Source organism: Puntigrus tetrazona, unplaced genomic scaffold (assembly GCF_018831695.1).
Source record: "Puntigrus tetrazona isolate hp1 unplaced genomic scaffold, ASM1883169v1 S000001182, whole genome shotgun sequence".
Lineage (NCBI taxonomy): Eukaryota > Metazoa > Chordata > Actinopteri > Cypriniformes > Cyprinidae > Puntigrus > Puntigrus tetrazona.
In genome coordinates, this window is record NW_025048768.1 from 152,990 (window position 1) to 166,513 (window position 13,524).

Consider the following 13,524-nt stretch of genomic DNA (forward strand, 5'->3'; position numbering starts at 1 on the left):
AAAAGGATTATGCACCAGATTAATCAGAAATGCTGTTTGTTTATACCTACTTCATTTTTTTTTCAATCACTTTAGACAGCAGCAGATCATCTCTTCTCGTGGATATCTCGAAAGCATTTCCAAACGTTGCCTGATTTACACAATAATATATTTCTAGGACCTGTTTATAAGCAGGCGCCGGGACACCGGCAAAGGATTTAGTGAGATTGTAGAACAGATGGCGGGTAAAAACGTCAAAATCCAGCAGGAAACATTTGGTGCCTGTGTGGCATTTATATAAAAATGATTTCAGAGGTAACTACATACTAGTCTACATAACTTGAAGTAAGCTAATGTAGGAGTTAGACACGCCAAAACATTATTATTCATTATCATGATGGTTCTTTTGTAGCTTCATATCTAGTTGGAATATTAACTGTCAAATATTGCAACATAACAATCTAATTAAAAGGCTGAAATTCTTTAAAAACAATTTTTAAAGCTCGTCAAAATTAGCATTAATTCATAATAAACAGTAAAGCGGTTATGAATATCTGGCAACATTATGCCTACCAAATCAATACAACGGGTGGTGTAACATACAGGAAACCATTCCGTGGTCATGTTGCAATAATATCATAAACGAGGAAATTATATGATATAAACAAGAGCATTATTATAATTATAAACATATGATCATATTTTATCGGTTGTAATAATATATTTTAATTTGAATATAACGGAATATAAAATAATAGAATAAACTTCTCACATCTCACACAAGCACGACATAAATAATATTGTATATAATTTTAAATCATTATAAAATACATTTATTAGGCTGTGTTATACTATATATGAATAAGTCATTATTTTATTTTTATAGTCTATTATACAGTATGTATTGCGAAAATCGACTTATCAAAATGTAAACGCTTACTCTGTAAAACGGCACATATGGGATTTACAACGTATGAATTACATATGAATAACAATAATGATAAATATTAAGATCTGCACACAGAGATGCATTTAGCATATATATTTAAACCATATGCATGTGGCTAAATCTAAAAGTGATTTTGAGAGACTGCTCTAGTTTCCTCCTCTGAACTCCAGGACGCGCGCGTCAGCGCACACACACACACACACACACACACACACGTTGAGTCAGTCGATCAGCGCGCGGGCAGCGTGCAGGTGTCTCGCGCTGTGTTGGCGGTTTCAAACACTGAAGAGAAACGTTAAGAGCGAGACCAGAGGAGAGCTTGGGAGCAGCATGTAACGGGCGCAGCCGTCTTCATCCACCCGGTTCAGTAGGCACTTGGAGAATGCGTTAAGATCGCGACAACATCACGGATCCGCGAACCTGCAACGCAATACATCCCACACTCAACGCAACAGGACCGATAGTTTTTCCCCCGACACGAAAATGAACACCAACGACGCGAAGGAATATCTCTCCAGAAGAGAGATACCTCAACTGTTTGAGGTGAGCGTTTGCGAACTTTTGTTTCTGTGGAGACGTTTCCGCGGCACGAAGAAGTTAGACAGCTCGCCTGGACACATCTGATGTGTAAAATCGAGTAAAAGGGTAACGATTCGTTTAAAGGTAACGCGTGCTGTAAATAACGCAAAGTGAGTTGTTGCACCGGGTTAGATTATATGGAAATTGTCGAGAGTTATTAATGTGTTTAGTTGCTAGTGCGTGGCGTTTTTACTCACAAAGCTGAAAACGTCGAACGTTTCTGAAAAGCTAGTCAACGTCGCTTACTGCCCGTCGTTGTTTATTATGGTAGGCGTGCTGTCAGAAACCAACACATGCTTTTAAGAGTCAAGCGTGATACGAAATACCAGGACATAACGTGTTTAATGGTGTCGGTTTTTTTACAGTGTGACCTGTTATTACTATTATTACTAATTTACCGTCGTATTGTGAACAGTGCTGTCTCAGACGCGCAATAATGAAAGCTAGGAGAAAAACGGTCTGTTTGGAGAGTTTGGTCCAACTTGGTTGGGAATATCCTAATATCCTTGAGGAGATGAGGGATGTGGAGGAATATGTAGGTTCAGGAGCTGTCATTTTTCAAAGTTTGGGTTTCACCATTTTAATCATTTTTGCCTTGACTGGTTTATTTTAAACTGTCCTGCGGTGTTTAAATGTAGCTTACCATGCATAATAATTATAAGAAAATGGACAAAATGATTAATACTTTAAGTCATTTTAAATGTTATCACACAAAAAAAAAAAAAAAAAAAAAAAATAATATATATATATATATATATATATATATATATATATATATATATATATATATATATATAAAAATATATATATATTTCTAACAACGTTTCCTGTGAACAGATAAACACAGTACAACTCTCTGACCTGTCACTGTTTTCCCAGAGTCTGCTGACCGGTCTGATGTACTACCGACCAGACGAATTCCATAGACTATCTAGAGACCTGTCTTAAGAAAGTGAGGGAGCTCGGCGGGACTGACAAAGTTCGGTGGGACACGCCTCGTCGGGCAGGAGAAGAAGTCGTTACCGCCTCTCAATGGTGGGCAGTCACGCCCGATCTTTTTCCGCAATGGTGAGTAGGAGGTGTTGTCATCAGCCAACGCAACTCCAAATTGTAGGCGATGCTGAAATTCATGCAAACTAGAACCGGTCACAGACTGCTGTGTTGTTGTGTATTGCACACAGCAGGCTCATTCTTCATCATTATTTGGGTGTTGTTAGAGCATGGAAACCATCGGGTAGGGTTTTCTTTCTTTGTGCTGGGCAACATTGTTCTACCCACCTTGAGGCAATACAAAGAGGCAAATGAATGCAAAGCACCTGTGCTGTAAAACATAGCGAGTTTGTCCTCTCAACAAAATCTATTTCTCCGTTGATGCAGTTTTATAGGATTTCCTGTAAACTTTTTGCAATTTGTTGTTGAGGATATCATGACTAACTATTTGCATTCTTCCATGCAGTTCTCCGGACAGTCCCAATTTCCCCTATCGGAGATATGAACGCCTCCCACCCATCAACCAGTTTTCCTCCATAGAGAGCGACTCAGACTTGTCAGAGACTGCTGAGCTCATAGAGGAATATGAAGTGTTTGACCCATCTAGACCCAGACCCAAAGTCATCCTCATTATAGGTAATGGCAAAAGAACTGGGTGCACTATCACACTCGGAGAGAAACACCAGCCTCAGTTCTGTTTTGTATCTGAAGTATTACTTTTAATTCAGTAGGACTGCATAAAATGTGTCAAATGTGATAGAAAGACATTTATAATGTATGAATATTTAATTTTAAATAAATTGTTAAATTCTTTATCAAATAATCGGTTTTTCATTAAAATTTACACTTTTGATAATCATAACAATAAGACTTAATAATATATATATATATATATATATATATATGAATAAAAAGTAATTTTGTATGTGTATGTATATATATATTTATATATATGTGTGTAAATATATTACAGTTTCAAAAACTTTAATTAGTTTGTATAATACATAATTAACAGTCACTTCCAGTCACTTGTCTATTATTATTATTATTATTATTATTATTATTATTATTATTATTATTCAGAACAAGCTTTTTAAACAAGCTTTGTGATTTAAAAAAGGTCACCTGACAAATGAGAGGAAATACAGTTGTGCAATAATACACATTACAATTAAATGCAGAAATGAATAACTAATCTTTTAATTGTACAATTTTGGCTAATATAGATTATTTAAATATGCATGCTCACCTACCATATTTTTGCTTGTAGATTATCATTATTTAACACTCGCTTATAGTTACATTAAAAATAAAGTTAGATAAAGACAGTAATGATGTGAATATTCCAAATTAAAATCCAACTTATTTAAATGTTTAATTGTTACATCTAAAATATATCGTAAAGTTTCAATTGTTCATTTAAAATAAATAATATTGAATGTTAATTTTGGCCGAACATGACAATAACTATAGCTTTATTTCTATTAGGGCAAAAAATGATTAATAAACAAAAATATTCTGTTTTAATTTTAACACGCATAAAGCATTCAACTGAGTATTTGGTTCAAATCATCGTGTTTGTGGTTTAAAATTCGAGTAAGCTGCATTTAAGAGCTCCGCTATTGACTTTCCTGATCAGCATGCAGTAACATACTGACGTAATGAACGATGTGATCACAAAATCAGAGACCACCCTCTCATCAAAATCCAATTACGTGTGTTCACTGGGGATGCATCTGAGATGGATACCTGCTGTAAACAGGGACGCTGAGTGCTAGGGATGCTAATAGTTCAGACGGAGCTATCTGATAGCTGTACATTTCCCTCCTGCCTTATCAGACTTCCCTGAACAGCATGCATGTCTCTTTAAGTTGACTGATGTAATTAAGTAGGGAACGTTATCTGTGCTGAATGTGACCCACAAGCAAATAACTTGCATGATCCCATCAGTCAAGTGACCACCCACTTGCAGTATTATCTTGGTGAGATATTAGCTGTACCTCAGTAATTGTTTTCCGTCACTGCGCAGCTTTCTGTTTTGTTTATAAAAAACCTTCAGGTTTGTAGTTCTGTATCTCTCGTGGTCGACTTATATGTACTTTAGCATTAGACACTGATACTGATAACCAAGTTTGTTGGGCATTCGCCTGTAATACTGCATTGGTTTAGGGACAGTATTTTAATATGGTACGCTTATTAATTATCATTATACAGCAGTTAGTTCTAGATTATCGCTTTGTTTAATCCACTCTGTTTTGTATGGAAAACCGTTGCCGTTATTGAAGTAAAAAAGGTAATACTGATTTTTTTAAACTCACAATTGCATGATAATTATATATAATTTAACAAAATTATGAGATAAACTTGCAATGCTGAGAAATAAAGTCAGAACTGGCGAGATATAAACTCACAAATCAGAGTTTTTCTCATAATTGCGAGTGTATTTCTCATAATTTTGAGTTTGTAACATGCAACCTTGAGATTATATCACCCAATTCTGACTTTATAATTTTCAAGTATAAATTATGAGTTTAAATCAAAGGGGTCCTAATGTGTAACTCAATTGTGAGTTTATATCTCACAATACATTCAATTGTCAGAATTGTTCATTTTTATGTTTTTATGAAACTTCCATAGTTTTGGGAAAAGACAGACAAGTGGTGATATTTTTTTTTTTAGATTACAATGTTTCACTAATAGGTGGCGATAAATAACTGTCAATAAATGAGTAATACTGAATCATAAACTTCATAAAATTCTGAATCATAAAAACTTCATTCAGGAACAAAACCGATTGTCTGTATGAGTCATTGAATTATTCATCCAACAGATTGAATAAAAACTTTGTTCAGGTACAAAACAAATGACTGTCTATATGAGTGAGTCATTCAATTTTTAACCCAACTAATTTGTTCAAACCACTGATTCATTCTGGAACATAACATCCGGAGACAGTTAATTCTGCTTTTGTTATTTTTGGAAATATTTTCTTTTAGAGAGAACAAATAGGTGAGCTGTCTGAAATGATTTAACATTAACTTATTTACTGAAATGTTACACAAAAGCAATATAAAAATTGTTGTGTAGGTCTGAATATGACAGGGTCTTGCATATGGCTACGTTTACTCTTGGCAGGCACTTTTCTGGAGCTTTCTGCGTGTGAGTCAGTTTGAGTTCATAAGTCTTGCCACGATCTGCCCAAACAGGTGGCCCAGGCAGCGGTAAAGGTACACAGTGTCTGAAGATCGCCGAGCGCTATGGCTTTGAATATGTCTCAGTGGGTGAGCTACTCAGGAAGAAGATGATCCATAATGCCACCAGCAACAGGAAATGGAGTCTGATTGCCAGGATCATCACCAATGGGGAACTGGCACCACAGGTATTTGGATGAAGACAGGACGATAGGACAACGCACACACACGCACGCAAATAGAATTTGTTTTACAGATTTTGGTCTCTGGAATGTCATGTCGGCGCTGATAGCCTTGTGGTTTGAGTGCTGACATATACAGAGCAACGGAGCTCATGGCCGGAGTCCTCGAGGTCATGTGCTACCTCTATCTACCCAATACTTTCCTGTCATCTCTCCAGTGTCCTATCTGGAAAATAATGCAATAAGAAGCCCAAAAATATGTGTGTGTGTGTGTGTGTGTGTGTGTGTATATATATATATATATATATATATATATATATATATATATATATATATATATATATATAATAGAATGTCATATTTAGAACTGAGTATGATTCTTGCTTTTGAAGTCTTCCTATTTATACTATTTATCACATCAAAGAAGACTGACCCATTTTTGGACAATTTTTTTTATCTATGCGAAGACAATATTTCTTTTACTTCAACATTTAACACATTTATACAAATATATTTATTAGCATATAAGATTTACATAATTTACATACTCACAGAGAATTACATGTCTTTGACTATAGTAGACGCTATACGCTTAAGGATTGTTATGTAATGTATGCTATAGCAATTTTCAAAGAAACCAAAGAATATGGCTTTTTTAAATCATTAACATACGCAAATATTTACTATAAATTGGAATCTTGATAATGAAATATCCAGTGTAAAGTACCAACATCATTTAGGTTTAAATAGTCTTAAAATAATCATATATAACTCTGGTTGGAAATTTATTTAAATTAATAGCAAATTAAAGGTAGTTGATATGAACATATGAAAATATTTCAACATCAACATTTTTTGGAAGGTATATAGTATATAGCAGTTGATTTAGTTTGAGGAAATATTATATTTTTAACAGTACATCTGCAAATTGATGAATAAAGAATGTGCATTATTATGTTTTGATTTCTTTCAGTTTTTCACTTTATGAAGATGATGTAAACTGAATCATTATATATTCTATGGTAATTATACAATAATATAGTATTTTGTATATGTTAATTTTAGTGTTAGTTTTATTTATTTTAGTGTTATCTATTGTACATTACAAAAAATAATTATTTTATTAATTTCAAGAAACATACCATCAATACAGATGCTGCATATCTATAGTCTTTGGCTGTCCATTACATCCGATATGTTTTCTCACTGACACACCCTCAACTAGGAAACTCAGGGCTTAAAAACATTTAGGAACATTGAATTTCCCACTTGTAATAACAATTTATTCGTGCCATTCATGTGCATTCAACTAGTAAATACAATCTATTTTACATGACTTGAACACACCATTAAATACAAAGGGAAATGTAATCAAAGGAAGGAACAGGTATGAGGCTATTAGTAACTGTATGAACAAACTAGGAAACTCAGGAGGGCAAACGGGAACAGAAAACCGAAACAGAGCAAATGTAATAAACACACGACATATGCGGTGTTGCGAATACTTTTACAAAGCACAAATATTCAGTGTAGCCTTTCAATTAATGTGAGATCATGAAAGTTGCATTTAGAATAATTATAGAAAACAAAATGTAAAATGTTTTAGATAAATTACATCATGAAACTGTTAGAATTCATGTCAACAACCCAATCTCAAAACTTCAAAGACATGTATACTTTAATGAAATTCTTTTTTTTTAAGATTTTATTTTGTTTTGCCATGCTGAATTCATCACACATTTCAGGAGGAAACTTGAATCCATTTTGAATCAAAATGAACGGTTAAACGTTATCACTCATGTTTGATTGGATGTAACATTGCAAGCCTGTCCTCCAAAAAAAAACACGCCCCATTGGTCGTTTGTGCAAGCACCTTATTATGACTTATTTTTACATTTTAAAGTTAAAAATAATGACAGTGTTAGGTTGCGCCATCGTGAAATGACGTATGACTGTCATTACCACTCAAAATGCGTGTTTATTTAAATGCAATGAATGGACTTTTTACACAAATCTCATCGTAATTCATACATATTTTATTTTTTATAACCACATGCTCTACCAACTGAGCTACACGAAGCCAGAGTCGTGACACAGATAAAAGAGTACAAAACTAATAAAATTAATATGGAAATGTTTTGTTGCCGATAGGGGCCCAATTGATTGGAGGACAGGTTGAACATCACACCCCGAAGAGTTAAAATAGCTCGTAGATCTTTAGACATGGCTCCAAATGAGGTATTGAAATTTTGGTGAAAGTAACTCAAGTACTTACCATTTCCTCGGCCTGTGTATATTACCAGTCTTAACAATGAGACCACTTCCTAAATTCCGTCCCTGTAACAATGTACCCACACTCCTCTTCCTGCGTATTAACTTTCCATTTGAGAAGCGAGCACAGAAGTGCGGTGCTGGAAATGAGGGCACTGCATTTTAGCGAGGAGGTTTTTTGAAAGAGAAACAGAAGATAAGAGGCCCTACTGAGTGTTGATTCCCAGAAGAACTCCAGAAATGCTTTGTACATTTTTAGAAGAGGCAGTCTATCTGCAGAGAAAAAGCCTTGTCATTTAATCCTTAGTCCATTGCGCACAGGTCGAGTCAAGCTTCCTGTCACTGTCGGAGAAATAATGCCACCTTCCACAAATGGGATGTCATAATAAAACACCTGTACAAATCAGACATATGGATTGTATCATGAGAGTGCTTAGAAAGTGAATGGGAGAGCACAAAAATTTATTGAAATAAGCTACCAAATCAGTTAGTACCAAACATCTCACCAAAACACATGCACTCTTAAAAATGAAGTTCTTCACAGCTATGTCATAAAATAAAAAAAAGAATTATTCAAAGGTTTTTAAAAGAACCATCTCTTTCTTATCTTTTTATAACATCTTATGAACCTTGCTATAAAAGATTATTTGTGGTGAAAGAAGGTTCTTCAGATATAAAAGGTTCTTGGAACCAATTAGACAGGTTCTTCTATGGCATCGTGAAGCACCTTTATTTTTAAGATTGTGCCTGTTCAGTGTTCCGCGACGTTCCCCGTCTATTCTCAGTACAGCAATAGGCAGGAAGTAATGATAGATGCTATCAGACATTCTGCTACGAATAATTACTATCCATCATTTTGATGGACTGGGTTGTAAATTTCCCGTGACGTTGTATTTTTAGTCATCAATTATATATAATATTGCATGTGATATTAATACCAGACTTTCAGTCTTGACAAGCGCTGTGTCGCTGGTTCTTGAATTCATCTTTCCATTCTGGAAAGACAACAGTGTGAAGACAGTGTTTTTTTTGTGGCATTTCTTTATACCCATTTTTTCATTTCTATTCAAATCTCAGTAACGCTTTGAGATTAGTTGATGATTTAGTTGAGTTGTAGAAAGCAAAGCATAGGATAACATCAGTGTTGAAGTTCTCAGTAAATATACTGACACTATGCTATGTGCTGCTGTCATTGCTTTAGAAGTTGCTGTCATTGCTTTTTTATTATTAATGGTAATGGTAATTAACGTTGTTAATTAATATGAATGGAACCGTATTGTAAAAACGCTACCAACATCTTTTACTAGAAATTTCTAAAGAAGAGAAACACAATATATCAGATATAAAATGACTTAAGTACTTTAGCTAGTTTAACTTTTAGATACTTCTAGAACATTTTTGGTTTAGCCAAGAAACTATTTTCTGTAAAATAATGTTCCCTTTTGGTTTGGAGTATGTTTCCCTAACATTTAATGTTGCAAATATGTGTAAAAGGGATCTTACTTTAAGAAATCATATTTTCTCGATCTCTGAGTAGAAACCCTGACTGTCCATTATAAGCCAGTTATGGATGAATATATATCTTTGTATACATGGAGAATCAAACTGCATATAATGTGTGTTTACTTTTGATAAGGCAACAGACTCACATCATGCACTCGAATATTGATTGCTAATTCATGTGCACAACAGGATGAATAGGAGACTTTGTCAGTTCAACTGCTCTCCTGTGATGTAAATAAAACTTTTGAAACTTCAGCTCTTTTGCCCATAAATGGAAAGTCAGTGGGGTCCAAAATAGCAGTAAATACCGCTGACCTTTATAATAATAACACATAACTCGAGATACCACTTTTCAAGATACCACTTTTGTTTGAGTAAAATATGACATTCATTTTTAATTCTAAAGGCCAGAAAGGGTGAGTCATGATAAAAAAAAATGTAATGAAAAGATTGAATGACGTGACTGTTTGAAAGCATTTCACTAGCTGTGTCTAACTGAAAATGTGTGCCTGTTAAAAGAGTGGCAGATACAACTGATTCACAATTGCTGCTGGAATGATTCAAAACATATGAATTCTCGCTCATTATTCTTTGAACTCCCATATATTTTAACATCAGTTTGATCAAACCATATACAACTTTGCATATAAGGGAGATTGGATGTGATGCAAGGCAGCATTTTGGACATTGACCCTTGGGTTGTGGTTAGCGGGCTGTTTTCTAAAATTGTTTTGAACCATGCCTGGATCGCTTCAGATAGTGGTAAATACTGTAAAAAGAGCATTTGGTCACACAAAAATGGCATCCCATACTGGGCAGCAAATGATGTCTGATGTAAGAGTTATTTTTAGAGCAATCTGGCATTAGATCTTCATCGTAAATGATGCCATCCACATCATTAGATTTGGCACGCTTGAATATGTTCTCCTCCAGTGCTCGTGAGCATTACATTTATCCGAAAATGCCGCTGCACTTCTCAATTACACTAGAAATCACCTAGAATAGAATATGTCACCAAGTCGATGAGTGTGGGTTTTAATTATATAGCTTAATCGCAAAGCGCATTAGAAAAAGGAATATCTTTTAAAAATAACTTACGCCTGTCAGTCAGATGCTTGAAGAAATTCAGCGAATGTTCCAAAATACTTTTGTGAATTATGTAATGTTTGAAGCTCGACTGATCTGAGACCACATGATTCAGTATGCTGTTTAAAATAGCCCAGAATTACAAAGCACATTTTCTGCTGGTACTTGATCCGAGGACTAAATGAAAATGAGTTTCCTGAAATCGGAAAGCTGTTTGTTCAAAGAGCAACCATGTACGCTATGGAAACAGCTAATCAATTGCTACTGAAGTACAGTAATTAGAAAGTGACTTTAATGTGATGATTTCATAATTGTAACAGCAAAACTTCCACGGTAAAAACCTATTAATTGGTTAACAGTTCATTTGCTGCTTTAAAAACATGCAAGTGATCAAATGGGGAATTTCATGTGATTTTACAGCAAAATACTGTTAAGTAGATGGTTTTGGAAGTAAAAAAACAAGTCATCTTATAATTTACAGTGGAAAATCACAATAGACATCATAAGAATCCTCTGTGACAGCTCACATTTGATAGTTCATATATTGAAATATCTGTTTCATCTTAGTTTGTTCTTACTAATTATGTATGTTTGGATGTTATGTTACATTTTATATATCATATTTTGACCTGTACGTTCTTCCTGCCCATTAGAAACAACCATAACCGAGATCAAGCAGAAGATCATGAAGATTCCAGAGGCCAGCGGTATAGTTATAGATGGCTTCCTCGAGATGTGGACAAGCTCTTTCTTTTGAAGACCAGGTGAGTGCATTTTATTAGTGGTGCTGAAACAAGACTGTTACTTTGTAGATCCATTAATGTGGAAAAAACAAACACATATGCAGTTTGAAAATTTTTAACAGTTATAAACTCAATTTAACTTGGTAGGTATGTGATAAAATTATATAATTGCTTATGACAAAATATGTGGAATGCTTATGACAACCCTCACTGCCTTCATTGTATTGATGGGCTCTCACTAGTTCCTTTGCCTCTTATTTGCATGTAGCACAACGTTTCTCACATTTTTGACTCGCTCACCACTCTCCTTCCCATAATCCTGTGTGAGAGATGTCACTCAGCACCAATAGAGAATGAACTGGAAACTCTCCTCCAATACAGAGTAGATTACTTATAAATGTTAGTTTGTTATAGATTCCAAATTGATGATAAAAAATTGTAACTGTAAATTGTAACTCCATTACATTACATGTATAAAGTAATAAAAAATAAGACTACCTTTTGATTACTTTTGATCTAAACGATAAAGCATAATGTCAAATGAAAAATAAATATTTTAAAATAACAGCAATTAAAAGAAAAATTACATATTTTAAATAATACAGTAAATATTAATTTACATGAGCTAATTGTGAATGTGCAAATGTGCTATTTAATTAGGCTATTAACTTAGTAAATATAAATAAGGTTAGGCTAACTAAAAAAGTTTGGGAATCCCTGCATTACATGTAAATAAGAAATAATGTGAAATTTTGATAAAAATGATGAAAAGGATAAGATAATAAATAATTTTGTGGTTTTATTTTGCATTTTACTCGGTTATTATTTTACATTTTTTACAATTTATCATGAAATATAAGATCAAAAGAATTAGAATCAAATAATTAAATAATGAATTAATTGTGTGAATAATATGCGATCAATTAAAAAGTACCTGTAGTCTGATAATGAATATTTTAAGATATAATCTCATTACAAGCAAGTTGTAGAATCTGATTACATGTAATCTAGATTACATATAATCACTACCACACTGCATACACTGCATATGGTAGTTAATATGAATCTTCTAATATGGCATTTGAACAAACCCCTTAAGTATTAAATTGGGGCGTTTAATGTGTCCTGTAGCACTTGATACCTGCTACGAATGATTGATACCACAGATCACAGGCAAAAAATCTGAGAGACTAGGGATCAGAATATCACTGGATTTGGGGCACTACGATCATAGGCTTAGCCTGATAGCCACTTTGAATGATATAATAGAAACCAAATACAGTATCCTAGTAACCACCCATAGCACCCCTAACAGTACCCTACAAAATACCCATATTAGCGATACCCTTGCAATAATTTATTTCACCTTAAAGGCCAATTCACACTGCACAGACAAACAACAACAAACACTAATAAACAATTTGGCTTAAGGCGCCTGTTGGATTTTAGAATGTCATGTTGATACTGCCCCATCAAACACCTAACAAACTTCGAGTCAAATAACACACCAGTGCCTACACCAAATGTGAAATCACATCACATCCATTGTAGACAGCTTCACTGATTATAATCAATAGAACCTAAGTTGTATTTTGTTGCGCTATAGCGCCGCACCACTGTGTCCGGTGTAGAAGTCTGACTGGGTAAGAAATGGATGATCCTCTATAGCCACAATCAAATTTTTACTGTTATTGACGTCTTTATAAGTCAATTTTTCCAGAAAACACAGCAAATAAATGATTGGATGAAGCACACTTTTAAGTGAAACTTGTGCATTTTCATTGGCAACAGAGTCATGGTCAGAGTTTGTTGTCATTTGTTGGAAAAACCCTTTTCAATTCCAACAGGGCTAACACACTGATCCAACTAACTCCAACAGACTAGTTAGTTGGAGCTTGTTGATGTTTTTCAGCGTGTGTGAATTGACCTTAACAATGCAACCACCCAAGCAACCACCTAAAACACTCTAGCACTGCCATAAAAAAAACTACCAATAACATTTTATCAGCATCTATACGTGAGTATCATTTAAATATAAGTGGACTGCGAAA

At 34.3% G+C, this 13,524-nt stretch overlaps 1 protein-coding gene across 1 annotated transcript; it reads left to right on the plus strand.

The window, feature by feature from the left end:
• The first annotated feature begins 2,727 nt into the window (after positions 1–2,727).
• Positions 2,728–5,903, plus strand: LOC122341253 (adenylate kinase isoenzyme 5-like). Its single transcript, XM_043234623.1, has 3 exons — positions 2,728–2,741; positions 2,964–3,133; positions 5,704–5,903. The coding sequence occupies exons 1-3, from the start codon at positions 2,728–2,730 to the stop codon at positions 5,886–5,888; spliced, it is 369 nt and encodes a 122-aa protein (XP_043090558.1). The 3' UTR covers positions 5,889–5,903.
• Positions 5,904–13,524: the final 7,621 nt, after the last annotated feature.

Bases quoted from the DNA above. Each gene is read 5' to 3' on its own strand.
- LOC122341253 (XM_043234623.1), top strand. The intron at 3,134-5,703 runs GTAATGGCAAAA...CTGCCCAAACAG, and splicing joins CAAAGTCATCCTCATTATAG to GTGGCCCAGGCAGCGGTAAA.